This window comes from Amblyomma maculatum, chromosome 8 (assembly GCF_055883805.1).
Source record: "Amblyomma maculatum isolate TAMU_Amacu chromosome 8, ASM5588380v1, whole genome shotgun sequence".
Taxonomy (NCBI): Eukaryota; Metazoa; Arthropoda; class Arachnida; order Ixodida; family Ixodidae; genus Amblyomma; species Amblyomma maculatum.
Window position 1 is genome coordinate 52,276,970 of NC_139351.1, and position 13,820 is coordinate 52,290,789.

General features: G+C 46.2%; 1 protein-coding gene across 4 annotated transcripts in view; it reads left to right on the plus strand.

The window, feature by feature from the left end:
* Positions 1-345: 345 nt before the first annotated feature.
* The window catches only part of LOC146181161 (uncharacterized), a 114,980-nt gene continuing 101,505 nt past the window's right edge, over positions 346-13,820 (plus strand). For all 4 annotated transcript variants that reach the window (XM_084576283.1, XM_084576281.1, XM_084576280.1 and 1 more), the window contains exon 1: positions 346-502. In XM_084576283.1, coding sequence (XP_084432409.1) covers positions 447-502 — 56 coding nt within the window. In that variant the 5' untranslated portion in view covers positions 346-446. The remainder of the gene's footprint in view (positions 503-13,820) is intronic.

Sequence of the window (13,820 nt, forward strand, 5' to 3'; positions counted from 1 at the left end):
TCTGGCATTGAGATTTTAATACATTTCTGCTACATTACAATATTTAAACTCCAAAATCAATCTGGCAATACTATGCAAGAAATCATGCTGCTGTTCAATTTTTTTTATAAATCCACAGAGAATATTCATGCATCTCCTAACTCAGCACACATGTCCGCGCTGATGTCGATCGAGATAAGTACGCAATGGCATTTTCATAATGCTATAAACGGTACTTGCGAAATGAGGACGCTTGAAATAAATACTGAATATCGTCTCTTGAGACGTCATATTTTATATAATTTCCAATAGAATGTTGATTCGTGGCATGACGTCTTGTCTTGAAAGCTTAATGTATTTCCGCCAATGCAGGCTAGCAAAATCGCTTTTATAAAGCCACTTTCAGAATCCTGCAAAGTATCCTGAATTGTGATTCTGACCGGAGCGCATTATAACCTCTTGAGATAATGAAATCTCTTCAGATGAACCTTGTACAACCGGTGATTGCTGTCGTAATTTCCGTGTAAGTACCAGACAGTCTCTTGATGTACGCTCTCGTCTTTCGCTCGCGTCTTCAATTACTTTCGAACCAAAATGTGTGAAACATTCACATGTCTTGACGGGCTTATGCTCACAAAATGTGTCAACATTCTTTTTTGTTTGCGTCGCCGTTGGGTTTGATTCTTCTCCTTCAAAACTTGACATTATGTACCAACTAGCTCAGTTATCCACCATTTAAAGCTTAGTATTGAACCACTCGAACTTTCTTAAAATATTCACGTGCAAACGTGGACATCTAACATTGCTCTGCTTGTTTCATGCTCAAATCAAAAACATTTATAGGAGATACTTTAATTCGAAATGTTTACTCAAACTTGGGGAACAGAAAAGAGAGATTTTCAGCCTGTAAGACTCTCTCTATATAGTTTTAACAAAGCGGCTGTCTTTCTCGCGTTGTATAGCTGGCAAGTAAAAAGAAAAGTTACCGCGATAATATAAATCTCAGCAAGGAATACTTAAACTTCAAGCGGACAAGCATATGTATGCTGCTACCTGTCCTAAACCAAAAAAGAGCCGCCTAAAAATACGTGCAAACTTAACCCTCACAGATATAATATAGTTTGGCCCCAATAACATGTTTTACATAATGCTTGTTTGAGACCAAAGAAGGTCCAAGGCAACTTGTAGACGATTATTATTATACACAAACTCTCCAGAGGATTGCAGTCCCTGTTAATAGAAAACGAGTTTCCACAACCTAAGATTCACCAAGCTGGATGATCGTATTCGTTTAAACTATCAGCAACGATTAACGATCTGCATGTATACCATAGTGAATGAAAGATGGGTATATCAGTTTTCTGAATTTATCTCTGCTTTATTGCAATGACATTCACATTTGAGCATTAAATAATATATATCAGAATTTATTACTGTATTACGCCGGATTTGTATTCCCAAGCAAACTGACATGACTGTTTTTTTTTGGTTTGGTTTGGTTTGGTTTGAGGGGCTTAACGTCCCAAAGCGACTCAGGCTATGAGAGACGCCGTAGTGGAGGACTCCGGAAATTTAGACCACCTGGGGTTCTTTAACGTGCACTGACATCGCACAGCACACGGGCGCCTTGCTTTTCGCCTCCATCGAAAAGGGGCCGCCGAGGCCGGGATTCGATCCCGCATCCTTGGGACCAGTAGTCGAGCGCCGTAACCACTGCGCCACCCCGGCGGGGTTGACTGGTTTTTTTATGCGCGTAGGTATGGGCTATAAATAATTTTCCTGTTAGAAAATAGAACACGGATTTCACAATCGCCTTTTGAAGCTATGTAATGCTCCAGTTCGTATTTCCGTAGCCTCCTTTATACTATGGTATTACTTACAACCATTCTGTCATTCTTTGCTTGTCATTGGACCCGCCGCCACTTGCGTGGTGGACGGCGGCTGTTGCGGCGGCGTCTCTCTCTTCTGTCCGCACGAGGCAGCGGAAGTGGCTCAGCTACAGAGCCAATAGCAGCCTGTGGATTTTCGTTTCCTTCTTTCTACAACAACAACAATACTTCTATGAAGTTAAACCCCTGTATTCGCCAACTGTTGTTGTTGCTGTGGCTGTAGGAAGAAGTAAGCCAGCATTCGCGAGACGTGCTTCGCATACGCTTAGCTAAAATGCTGTTTTCCAGCGTTCATCTGCACCTACAGGCCGGAAACCACCACAAAGATCCTGGTCATCACTCCGTGCAAGAGTGGAGTTTGGCCATTCGGTGGATTATTTTCACTTTTTTCGGAATTTCACCGTCAAGATGGAAGAGCTAGCTAGGCCTAACTCTCAGACCTAGCGTCGCATACTCTACCCCACGTTGACGGATGCCGGCCCCTGTCGCGGCCCGCAGACTACCACTGTGAAAAGCGTTGTGGATTAAGATGATATTGACCCCACAGAATTCGAGAACAGTGAGTAGGAGACCGTTCTCAGCATGCACGACCGCATGAGGAAGAAAGACGTCGAGCTCCGTGAAAGCCGGATAGCACGGCGCCGGCGAGAAGAAATCTGCCATTCAGAAAAGCAGGCAAGATCCCAAAATCCGCAAGAGGGCACCAATGGCGAAGCTCCCGGAGAGCGACTATAAAATAATCTTCAGGCCAAGAGGCTGGAATTTAAGTGATCATGTGCCAAGTCTCCTACTCCAGGACATGTGCGCGTCTGCAAACCTACCATATGTAAACGTCCTGGACGAAGCTATTTCAAGGATCAACTCCGGGAACAACTACGAGAACACGATTAGCACACCCAATCGTCAACGAGGAAGCATTTATGCGAACATCAAATCCATAGTTATAGACCAGAAGACCCTCGACATGGCGCCCTACATCGCGGCACCCGACGACGCTATTAAGGGCGTTTTATACACAACCTACAAGATAGGAACTCCGGAAGAAGTCCGCCAAGGCTTCATCAAGCGCGACCCGAACATCGCCGTACTCAACGCAAGGAGAATCGGCAAGTCGAGATCTATCCTGATCGCCTTTGGAGAGGAAAGGCTCCCAAGACTTGTTTTCTACTGGGGATCAGTGTTCACCGTCTACCCGTACCGCGAGCGGGTAGAGACATGTTACAACTGTAGGATGACGGGGCACAGGACGGATGTGTGCTACAAGCCACGGCTAGAGCGTTGCCGCAGATGCGGCGAAAACCACCCGGAGTCAACGGATGGAGAACTACCGACGTGTAAGCCCGAATGCATTGTATGCGGTGGGATGCACAACACCGGCTGTAGGAATTGCCAAATTTAGGCTGCTCAAGACACGGCCCCACAAGCCCAAGAACGACCTAGGGCAACATGACTCTGCACACCAGCCACGAACGCGGGTCAGCGACAACCACAAAGTCTACCGGGGGAGAAGTAGGTCGAACTCCTATCCACCACTGCCGGGGACAGGAGACAGAGTCGTCGGCTCAGGTCCTGACCAAGTCAAAGGAAGGAGTCCAAGCAAGAATGGAGACAAGCAAAAAGGTGAGCTGGCCAGTTAAGACCTCCACTTGCGAAACGGCTTCAGAGAAAGAACTGGTAGAACAACTCGCTAATAGGGACAGAGAGCTTGAAACCATAAAGCAGGAATTGGCAGAAATTAGCACACTTATTATTGATAACACGAAAATGCAGAGGGTACTCGACAAGTCACCTATTCAGAATTCACAAAGCACTAGTCAATCGTCTTCATGTAATACTAACAAAATTTTAAATAACGAAAAATCAATGGAGACGGACACCCGAGTAACCGCGAAAAGACCTTTACCCAGAGAGAAAAATACAGAAGACAGTAAACCCAAAAAGGTGGCGGAAAATTCGAATGAGGAAGCATTGACCCCGACTTACAGCAAGCTTAGGTTGGACATGAATGTACTCATGAAGCGGGCAGGAACTCAAGATGCCAGAATAATGCAGTTTCGGCTAGAGTTGACAAACTAACCGAGCCGGTAGATAATCTTACGGCGGAATTCGTCATGGTCAGAGAACAAACAGTGACTTGCTTCCAGCAAATTATGGAACGGCTAACGACCATAGAAGCAAGGCTTCCCCCGGTTGCCGGCAACGCCCTCCTTCAGCTGCCACCACAGAACAGTCGTAGGACATCATAGCCCCTCACCACCAAATTAAAATGTGGCAGTGGAACTGCAAAGGTTTCCACTGTAAGAGAGGGAACCTGCAGGCACACATTCAAAAAATTGAAAACACATTCAAAAAATTGAAAACACACCCGATGTAATCACGCTACAAGAGGCAAGCGGCACAGTAAAAGTAACCGGCTACGACGCGTATACCCCGCTAGAATTACAAAGGGGCCATAAACTTAGGTCGTTCACGGCTACGTTAGGGCAGAGAAATTTGACAGCAATACAACATGAACTCGAAAACACGAGTGAAGACTATGTAATGATTAAACAAATCCCAAACACAAAGGGAGACAACAGTCTCCTTATTCTGAATACGTAAAACTCGCCCAAAAACCGAGGGGGCAGTGCTGGCAGATATTTTACGGAAAGCCATAAGACTAGCTGACAGAAAAGGGCTAATAATCACTGGGGAATTCAATGCCCCGCATCTGGCATGGGGATATAGGATGACCTCCCCCAAAGGAAACAAACTATGGATGGAAATTCAACACTTACGACTAACATTACTACACAACCCACAAGACCCCTCAAGAATAGGCAACAGCATCATTGTAAACACGTCCCCAGACTTGACTCTGGGCAGAGACCTTGAGGGCGAGAAGTGGTCAAACACAGGACACACCTTAGGTTTTTTTGCAGTTCAGTCGTTCAGTCGTGTCCGACTCTTCGTGACCCTATGGACCACGTCCCGCCACGCTTTCCGGTCTCTCACTATCTTCCTAACATCACATAACTTCATCTGCAGTGTCTCGAGGATGCCATCTAACCATCGCGTTTGCTGCCTACCCCTTCTCCGGCGACCCTCAACCTTTCCCAACATCAAATCTTTCTCCAGCGACTCCTCTCTTCTCATCAGATCACCAAAGTAGCTGAGCTTTAACTTTAGAATTCGACCCTCCAATGAGTAGTCAGGGTTTATGGTCGACAATATCGACTGACTTGATCTTCTGGCAGTCCAGGGAACTCTCAAGAGTCTTCGCCAGCACCACAATTCAAACGCGTCAATCTTCGGCGGTCAGCCTTTTTCACAGTCCAACTCTCGCATCCATACATCACAACTGGAAAGACCATAGCACGAATTATACGGATCTTGGTTGGCAGACTAATGTCTCTGCTCTTTACTAGATGGTCAAGGCTAACCATTGCTCTCTTTCCCAGAAGCAGGCGTCTCCTAATTTCATGGCTGGAGTCTCCTTTCGAGGTAATCTTGGAGCCCAAGAAGAGAAAATCTGTCACAGCTTCCACTTCTTGTCCCTTGATGCTCCAGGAACATGATAGGGCAAGACGCCATGATCTTTGTCATTTTAATGTTCAGTTTAAGCCCAAACTTCTCACTCTCTTCTTGTACGCGCATCAGAAGTCTTTTGATTTCCACTTGACTTTCTGCCATTAAAGTGGTAGCATCCACATAAGGACTAGGAGTTTACATTAGGTAGCGAAATACTGGAAGTAGTAGGCGAATATATCTACTTAGGACAGGTAGTAACCGCAGATCCGGACCATGAAAAGGAAATAACAAGAAGAATAAGATTGGGATGGAGCGCATTTGGCAAGCACTCCCAGATTATGACTAGCAGCTTACTGGTATCGCTCAAGAGGAAAGTATACAACAGTTGCATCTTGCCTGTACTCACCTATGGGGCTGAAACGTGGAGGCTAACCAAGAGAGTTCTACTTAATTTGAGGACAACCCAGAGGGCTATGGAACGAAAAATGGTAGTGGTAACATTAAGAGATAGAAAGCGTGCAGAGTGGGTCAGAGAAATAACTCAAGTTAACGACATTCTAGTGGAAATTAAGAAGAAGAAATGGACATGGGCAGGACATGTAGTGCGAAGAGAGGATAACCGATGGTCGCTGGGGGTAACAAACTGGATTCCAAGGGAAGGAAAGCGTAGGAGGGGGCGGCAGAAAGTTAGGTGGGCGGATGAGATTAAGAAGTTCGCAGGGGTCAAGTGGATGCAGCTAGCACAGAACCGAGTTAAGTGGAGAGATATGGGAGAGGCCTTCGCCCTGCAGCGGGTATAATCAGGCTGATGATGATGATGATGATGATCCACATATCTAAGGTTGTTGATGCGTTTTCCAGCAATCTTCACTCCAGCTGAAGACTCGTCCAGACCGGCCTTTCTCATGATGCACTCTGCATATAGGTTAAATAGGCAGGGCGACAGTATGCAGCCTTGCCTCACTCCTTTATCAATCGGAAACCAACCTGTAAGACCATTCCCAGTTCTAACTGTGGCCTCTTGCCCTTCATACAGGTTCCTGAGGAGACAGATGATGTGAATTGCAACTCCCATCTCTTGGAGAGCTTGCCACAATCTGCTGTGATCTACGCAGTCAAACGCTTTCGCATAATCAATAAAGCAGACATAGATGGGTTTTGGAACTCTCTTGCTTTTTCCATGATCCAGCGAAGGTTGGCAATTTGGTCTCTAGTTCCTCTGCCCTTGCGAAACCCAGCTTGCATGTCCGGAAGCTCGCGATCCACATACTGTTGCAGCCTACCTTGGAGGATTTTCAACATCACCTTGCTAGCATGCGAAATAAGCGCGATCGTGCGGTAATTGGAACAATCTTTGGCACTGCCTTTCTTTGGAATGGGGATGTAAACTGACCTCCCCAATCCTGTGGCCACTGCACGGTTGTCCAAATCTTCTGACATAATGTATACAGAATATTAGCAGCGTCATGGTTGAGGTTTTGAAACAACTCAGCTGGAATGCCATCAATTCCGCTAGCTTTGTTCTTAGCAAGGCTGGCTAAGGCCCATTCAACTTCGCTCTTCAGGATGCGCGGCTCGAGATCAGTAATCACAACCGTATTATGTTGGCTTTGCACATTCGGGTCCTTCTTGTACAGTTCTTCTGTGTATTCCTGCCACCTCTTCTTTATATCTGAGACTTCAGTGAGTTCCCTGCCTCGTTTGTCCTTTATCACGCCCAGCTTAGCACAGAAGCTTCCTTTGATATCTTTGATTGTCTTATACAGAGCGGTTGTGTCGCTAATTGGCGGCTGTCCTCAACTGCTTGGCCCTGTATGTTCAGGAAGGCATTCTTATCCCTCCTTGCTATTTTCTGAAAATCCGCATTGAGAACCTTGTATCTTTCTCTTTCCCCCATAACTTTTGCCATCCTCCTGTAGTGTTCACTATTTATAGAGATTGAAATACATACCAGACCGCTGAAGGGGATGCTGTACAAAAAGAAGCTAACAGATTGGGTTACTCTTAGAAACGTCAGGGATAGAACCGCTCCGAGGAAGATCGTGAATCTAAATCAATGGGTTGAACGACTCAAAAGTGATGTAAACACTAACACTAAAGAGATCCCAATAGCCGGAAATGATATTACAGATTCGAGGTTGGCCCACATGTGGGAAGCCCACGAGAGCCTTGCGAAAAGATGGAAAAAGCAGAGGCGCAATAGAAGGCTAAAGAAGAAAATATCTACACTTGAACGACAGATAGAAGACTGCGTGAACGAACTTCATAGTCAACACTGGGGGCAGATTTGCGATGAATTGAATTGGAAACTTGGGTGTAAAAACACGTGGCAACTTCTTCGCCACTTGCTAGATCCAGGACAAACTAAGACCGCCGCTCAAGGACAGCTGAAAAGATTGGTTCATAAATACAAGGGCACGGCTGAAGATCTCGTAGAGGAATCGAAGAGCGGATACCTTAATACATTCAAAGGGGGTTCATCTGCACCATATCGAGGACCAGAGAACACAGAGCTAGATAGAGACATATCAATAGCGGAGGTATGGAGAGCAATGAGTCAGCTAAGAACCACATCAGCAGCGGGAGCAGATGGGGTCAGCAATAAAATGCTGAGAAACCTAGATTTTGTATCAGTCACAGCACTCACAGACTTTCTTAATGGGGTACGGAAATGAGGTAGAATGCATTCAGAGTGGAAACATGCTAAAGTGGTCTTCATTCCGAAGCCTAGAAAGAAACTTGAAGTAGGCAACCTCAGGCCGATATCGCTAACATCGTGCCTAGGGAAGCTGATGGAGCATGTAATACTAAACCGACTTCAGGAGTACGCAGAGGAAAAGGAGGTATTTTCCGAAACAATGCTAGGTTTCAGGAGCAAGCTGTCCACGCAGGATGTAATGATTCAATTCAAAGCAGACATAATTGACGCGCCCAATAAAGGGGGCACAAAAACTGTACTTGGCCTAGATATACAGAAAGCGTTTGATAATGTCAAACACGAAGCCATATTAAATAATGTGGAGGAAGGTGCCCCTGGCAAGAAGATTTACGATTACGTTAGGGATTTTCTAACCGAAAGAACAGCAGAAATAAGCCTTGGAGACATCAGGTCTGAAACAATTAAGCTAGGAGACAAGGGCACCCCTCAGGGCTCAGTTCTTCCCCTTTCTTCTTCAACCTAGCTTTAAAGAACCTCCCACCACTACTGAAAACTATGAAAGGGGTGAAACATACGCTATATGCTGATGATGTCACGTTATGGACATGCACAGGCAACGATGGGGAAATAGAAGAAAATCTTCAAAAAGCAATCGACATTGTTGAAGAATATGCGGAATGGGCAGCGCTGAAATGCTCACCAAGCAAATCGAAACTTCTAGAAATTCGAGGAACAAAAAAACGCAATATCAACGCTGAAGACATTTTGGGGGAATTAAATGACACACCGATAACCAGAGTGGACAAAATCATGGTCTTACGACTGATAATACAAGAAAATGAAAAGAACACAGAAATAATAAATCGACTTAAGTCAACAATTAACATCACAACCAGGTTGATAAGGCGAATAGCCAACAAAAGACGCGAGGTAAAAGAGAAAGATTTGTGCCGAATTGTTCAGGCTTTTGTGATAAGCAGATTAGTGTACGCCATCCCCTACCTCAAGCTAGGGGTGGCAGAAAAGAACAAAATTGAAACGATCATAAGGCAGGCATATAAAGCAGCACTGGGGCTACCCCACTGCACCCCTACGGAAAGACTTCTTAAACTGGGGGTCTTCAATAAAACCATGGAACTATGCGAAGCACATATAATAACAAAGCTAAAGAGGCTCGCCACCACATCGACGGGATGGAAAATCCTGGGTAAATTAGGACTACAAGATAGAATCCCGGAAAGAAATGCACAAGTAAAACTGCCGACTGAAGTCAGGAACACACTTACTACAGAACCGCTACCAAAAAACATGCACCCTGCTTTTCATGAAGGCAGGAGAAAAGCAAGAGCAAAGGCCCTTGAGTCCAAGTTAGAAGGCTCTAAATACACTGTTTATGTAGACGCGGCGGAATACAAAGGAGGCAACTCTTTTGCTATCGTGGGCGTGAACGACTCGGGTAAAACATTAATGACAGGTTCAATGAAAACAAACTACTCAGGGACAGCTGAGGAGGGGGCTATCGCCATGGCGATGGTCAGCACCAAAGCGGTTACCATAATTAGCGACTCCAAATCTGCTATAAACAATTTTGCGAGGGGCATGATCTCCAAAGAGACAGAGCGAATTTTAAGGTATAAAGACTGGAACCAAAAAGAGGTGGAATTAATATGGGTGCCGGCACACTCGGGGAACAAAGGAAACGATTTGGCTCACAGTATAGCTCGAGGTTATGTCAGCCGAGCAGTGAGCCAGGTTGATTCCCCCAATTTCTCGACAGATGCACTAATCTCATTTCATGATTTCATGACTACACAAATGACTTTAAACTAGAAAGGCGGATATATCCTCCCCCAGACAAGAAACTAGACAAAAGGCAAGAAGTAATCTGGCGTCGGCTCCAGACGCGTGCCTTCTTCAGCCCTACTAAATTAGCGCACATGTATCCAGCATAATACAATCCAAATTGTAAACACTGCGGCAAAATATCACAATATGATCACATATTATGAAGCTACAAAAAAGCGCCGCCACCAGCGGACCAACTACCAGATCCTTCTTTTGAGCGGTGGGAGGCTATACTGGCTAGCTCAGACCCGTTAACGCAAGTTCGGGCTACTGAGTGGGCACAAAAGGTCGCCGAGAGAAACGGTCTTGAGGCCGTCTAAGTGTAGCGCCCACAAATCGCTCATTGCTGACAATAAATGTTTTCCAATCCAATCCCACCTCATCGGCTACAATTAGCGCTGCAGAATTACTAGCCGCTTTCTTGGAAAAACCCGATATCTGAAGCCGATTTGACCTTTGACTTTTTCCAGGAACTTCAGGTGGCCACAGTAAGAAGTGTGGCAGATACTGCGCCTTTCCATTCCCGTAATTTAATTATCGAGCACCGGTGAACTCTGATTCGTTCAACGGAATGATGGTTGTGTTCGACAAGGGACGCGCGATATACTGTGTGCAGCAGCCACGCTCAGGTTTTTGCATTTCTGGTTGGTTGATTTGTGGGGTTTAACGTCCCAAAGCAACTCGGGCTATAAGAGACGCCGTAGTGGAGGGCTGCAGAGTAAATTCGACCACCTGGGGATCTTTAACGTGCGCATACACCGCTCGTTAAACCTCATGGCTGCAGTGGCCGCACTGAACACGTTTATCAGTGGCTTCTTGGTGACCATGTTTGCGGACCTTTAATGTATATGTGAAAGGCAAGGTCTTTAAATAAGTCACTTTCATCTGTATCCTCGGATTGATAATTAAGGGGAACCGGAACAACACAGAAGAAATAGAGAAACTAAAGGTTTGGCACATAAGATCCTGGCACCAATTTGTCTCATATGAATCAAACGCAAAGGTGTAAAAAAAGACCTCTGCCATCTAGTCTAAGCCTTCATCATTACCAGTATGACATACGCCCTTCCGTAGTTTCAGATAATCAGTTCCGAGAAAATCAAGATCGAAGACCTCATAAGATAGGCCAGCAAAACTACACTAGGCCTCACAATGAACACTTTCTCCGAAAGACGCCTGCAGCTAGGTCTGCACAGCATACTAATCGAACTGGTAGAAGCAGAACGGAGATCACAGGAACTCAGAATAAAAAAAGGGATAAATTTAGGGAGATCTAGGAAACACGTACCACCACCAAACGCCACCGCACGCGCCTTCTCGACAGACATTAGACAGCCGCTAACGTTAAAGCATTTACCGAAGTAATCTTCGGTAAATGTTTAACACCCGCCAAGCTCAAGGATCTATCGGCCGAGTTGTGGGCAGTGACCCGAACGTCGGCACGACCACAGAACCCCGAGTCACCTACCACAATATAACGCAGCACTACCGACTAGAAAGGCTAACTTACCCTCCCACCTCACAAAAACCTCACTAAGGAGCAAGAAGTAATATGGAGACAGCACCAGACTAAAACCCTTCCCAACCTAGAAGTACTTAGCCACGTAATCCGAACAGATGGAGGACGGAGTGCAGCAAATGCGGTGGTATAGAGCCAGCGTATAGCTCGTATGTCCTAGAACTACTCGGCGGATCGCCCGCCTAGATATCTCTATAGGCTCGCGCAACCGGGCCCGTGGCAGCGTTTGCTACTCAACTACGACATGGAAACTGAGTTCGAGGCTCGAGACCACTTAATACACTACCTGTCCTATGTCTACTTAGGACAGGTAGTAACCGCAGATCCGGACCATGAAAAAGAAATAACAAGAAGAATAAGATTGGGATGGAGCGCATTTGGCAAGCATTCGCAGATTATGACTAGCAGCTTACCGGTATCGCTCAAAAGGAAAGTATACAACAGTTGCATCCTACCTGTACTCACCTATGGGGCTTAAACGTGGAGGCTAAACAAGAGAGTTCTACTTAAGTTGAGGACAACCCAGAGGGCTATGGAACGAAAAATGGTAGGGGTAACATTAAGAGATAGGAAGCGAGCAGAGTGGGTTAGAGAAATAACTCAAGTTACCGACATTGTAGTGGAAATTAAGAAGAAGAAATGGGCATGGGCAGGACATGTAGTGCGAAGAGAGGATAACCGATGGGCGCTTATGATAACAAACTGGATTCCAAGAGAAGGAAAGCGTAGAAAGGGGCGGCGGAAGGTTAGGCGGGCGGATGAGGTTAAGAAGTTCGCGGGGGTCAAGTGGATGCAGCTAGCACAGAACCGGGTGAAGTGGAGAAATATGGGAGAGGCCTTCGCCCTGCATTGGGTATAGTCAGGCTGATGATGATGATGATAAGACCACCATTCACTAAGAGGCGATAATAAAGTTCTTAAAACCCAATTGCCTCTGTTGTGAAGCGATGTTTAACATTTCGAGAGTAGGTCAGTTCAACAAACTACTCTTTCCCATTGATTGGCTACCAACCAGATCTTCCTTTCATCCTCTCACATTGAGCTTTCCCGATATTTGCACCTTGCGAACAGAGCAACAAAGCGACCAGCATGAAAAGCCGTTCATGAAGGCTGCTCGGGACCCAACCTAGAGCAGCCAGTTTGCGTACGTGATGGCCTGCTATACAAGAAGGGTTACCCAGACACTGGCCGTCCATTCCAGTTGGTACTATCTGAAAGCCTCCGTCTGTCTATTTTACGCGCCATGCATGAGATCCAGCTTCGGGACACCTGTGATCGGCGAGAACTTTGCACCGCACTCACGAGCTATTCTACTGGCCGCAGATACGCCACACAACTGACCAGTATGTGGCCAGCTGTCCTGAGTGTCAAAGTCACAAAAGTCCTACTGGAGTAGCCTACGGAATGCTTCACCCTATAATGCCGCCCAGGCTCCTTTTGAGAAAGTCAGAGTTGTACATTTTGGGTTCTTTTCCAAAGTCGCAAAAAGGCAATCGTTCGATTGTTGTGTATCTGGATCATCTCACTCACTACTGTGAGACGGCCGCTCTTACCGCCGCTACAGCCTATCAAGTGTCTCTTTTTATGCAGCATTCAGTGTTCTTGCGACGTGGTCCCCCAATAGTAGTGGTAAGTGACAGAGGCCGTCAGTTTACTGCCGATATAATAAATGAACTTCTCCGTTTATGCGCATCTGATTTCAGGCATTCGATCCCTTACCACACTCAGACAAATGGTTTAACAAAACCTCTAACCATGATGCTTGCAATGTGCGTCGGTTCGGACCATAAAACTCAGGAATGTGTTCTCCCTTTCATCATATACGCATTCACCACTGCCAGGCTTAAGACCCCAGGATGAACTCTTTTCATCCTGCTGTACGCCCGCTCTAGCCGACACACCACCGATACTATCCTCCCGTGTTCTCCTGACGACGACCCGTGCTTAGCGGAAACTCGCTTCCTGGCTGAAGAAGCGCGGCGGATAGCCCGGTGCGGACTTTGTCATCGCAAGACAGATCAAAAGCTCGCTATGACGACCACCATTATAAATCGCCTACTTCCCCGGTGACCTAGTCTGGATTTGGAAACCTATGAGGAAGCGGTGCTTACACCAGAAAATGCTGGCACGCTACACTGGCGCATATGTAATTTTAGAGCCATTCGGCGAACTAAACTACCAGATTACACGCCTCACGGCCAGTGGAAAACGTTCGGCGAACACTGAGGGTACGCTTGTCGCCCGCCTGTAGAAGTGCCATTGTCGTGACAACACCTGCTTATTCGGAGGGCTTTGTTTGCAAAAGGAGGGGCAAATGTTACGGACTAGATGGATGAAGAAGAGGAGCTTAGAGTCTGAAAGGACGAAGAAGTGTGTGGTAGCGGAGGTGCTGTTTGGCTCGGGTGAACAGTTTTTTTGT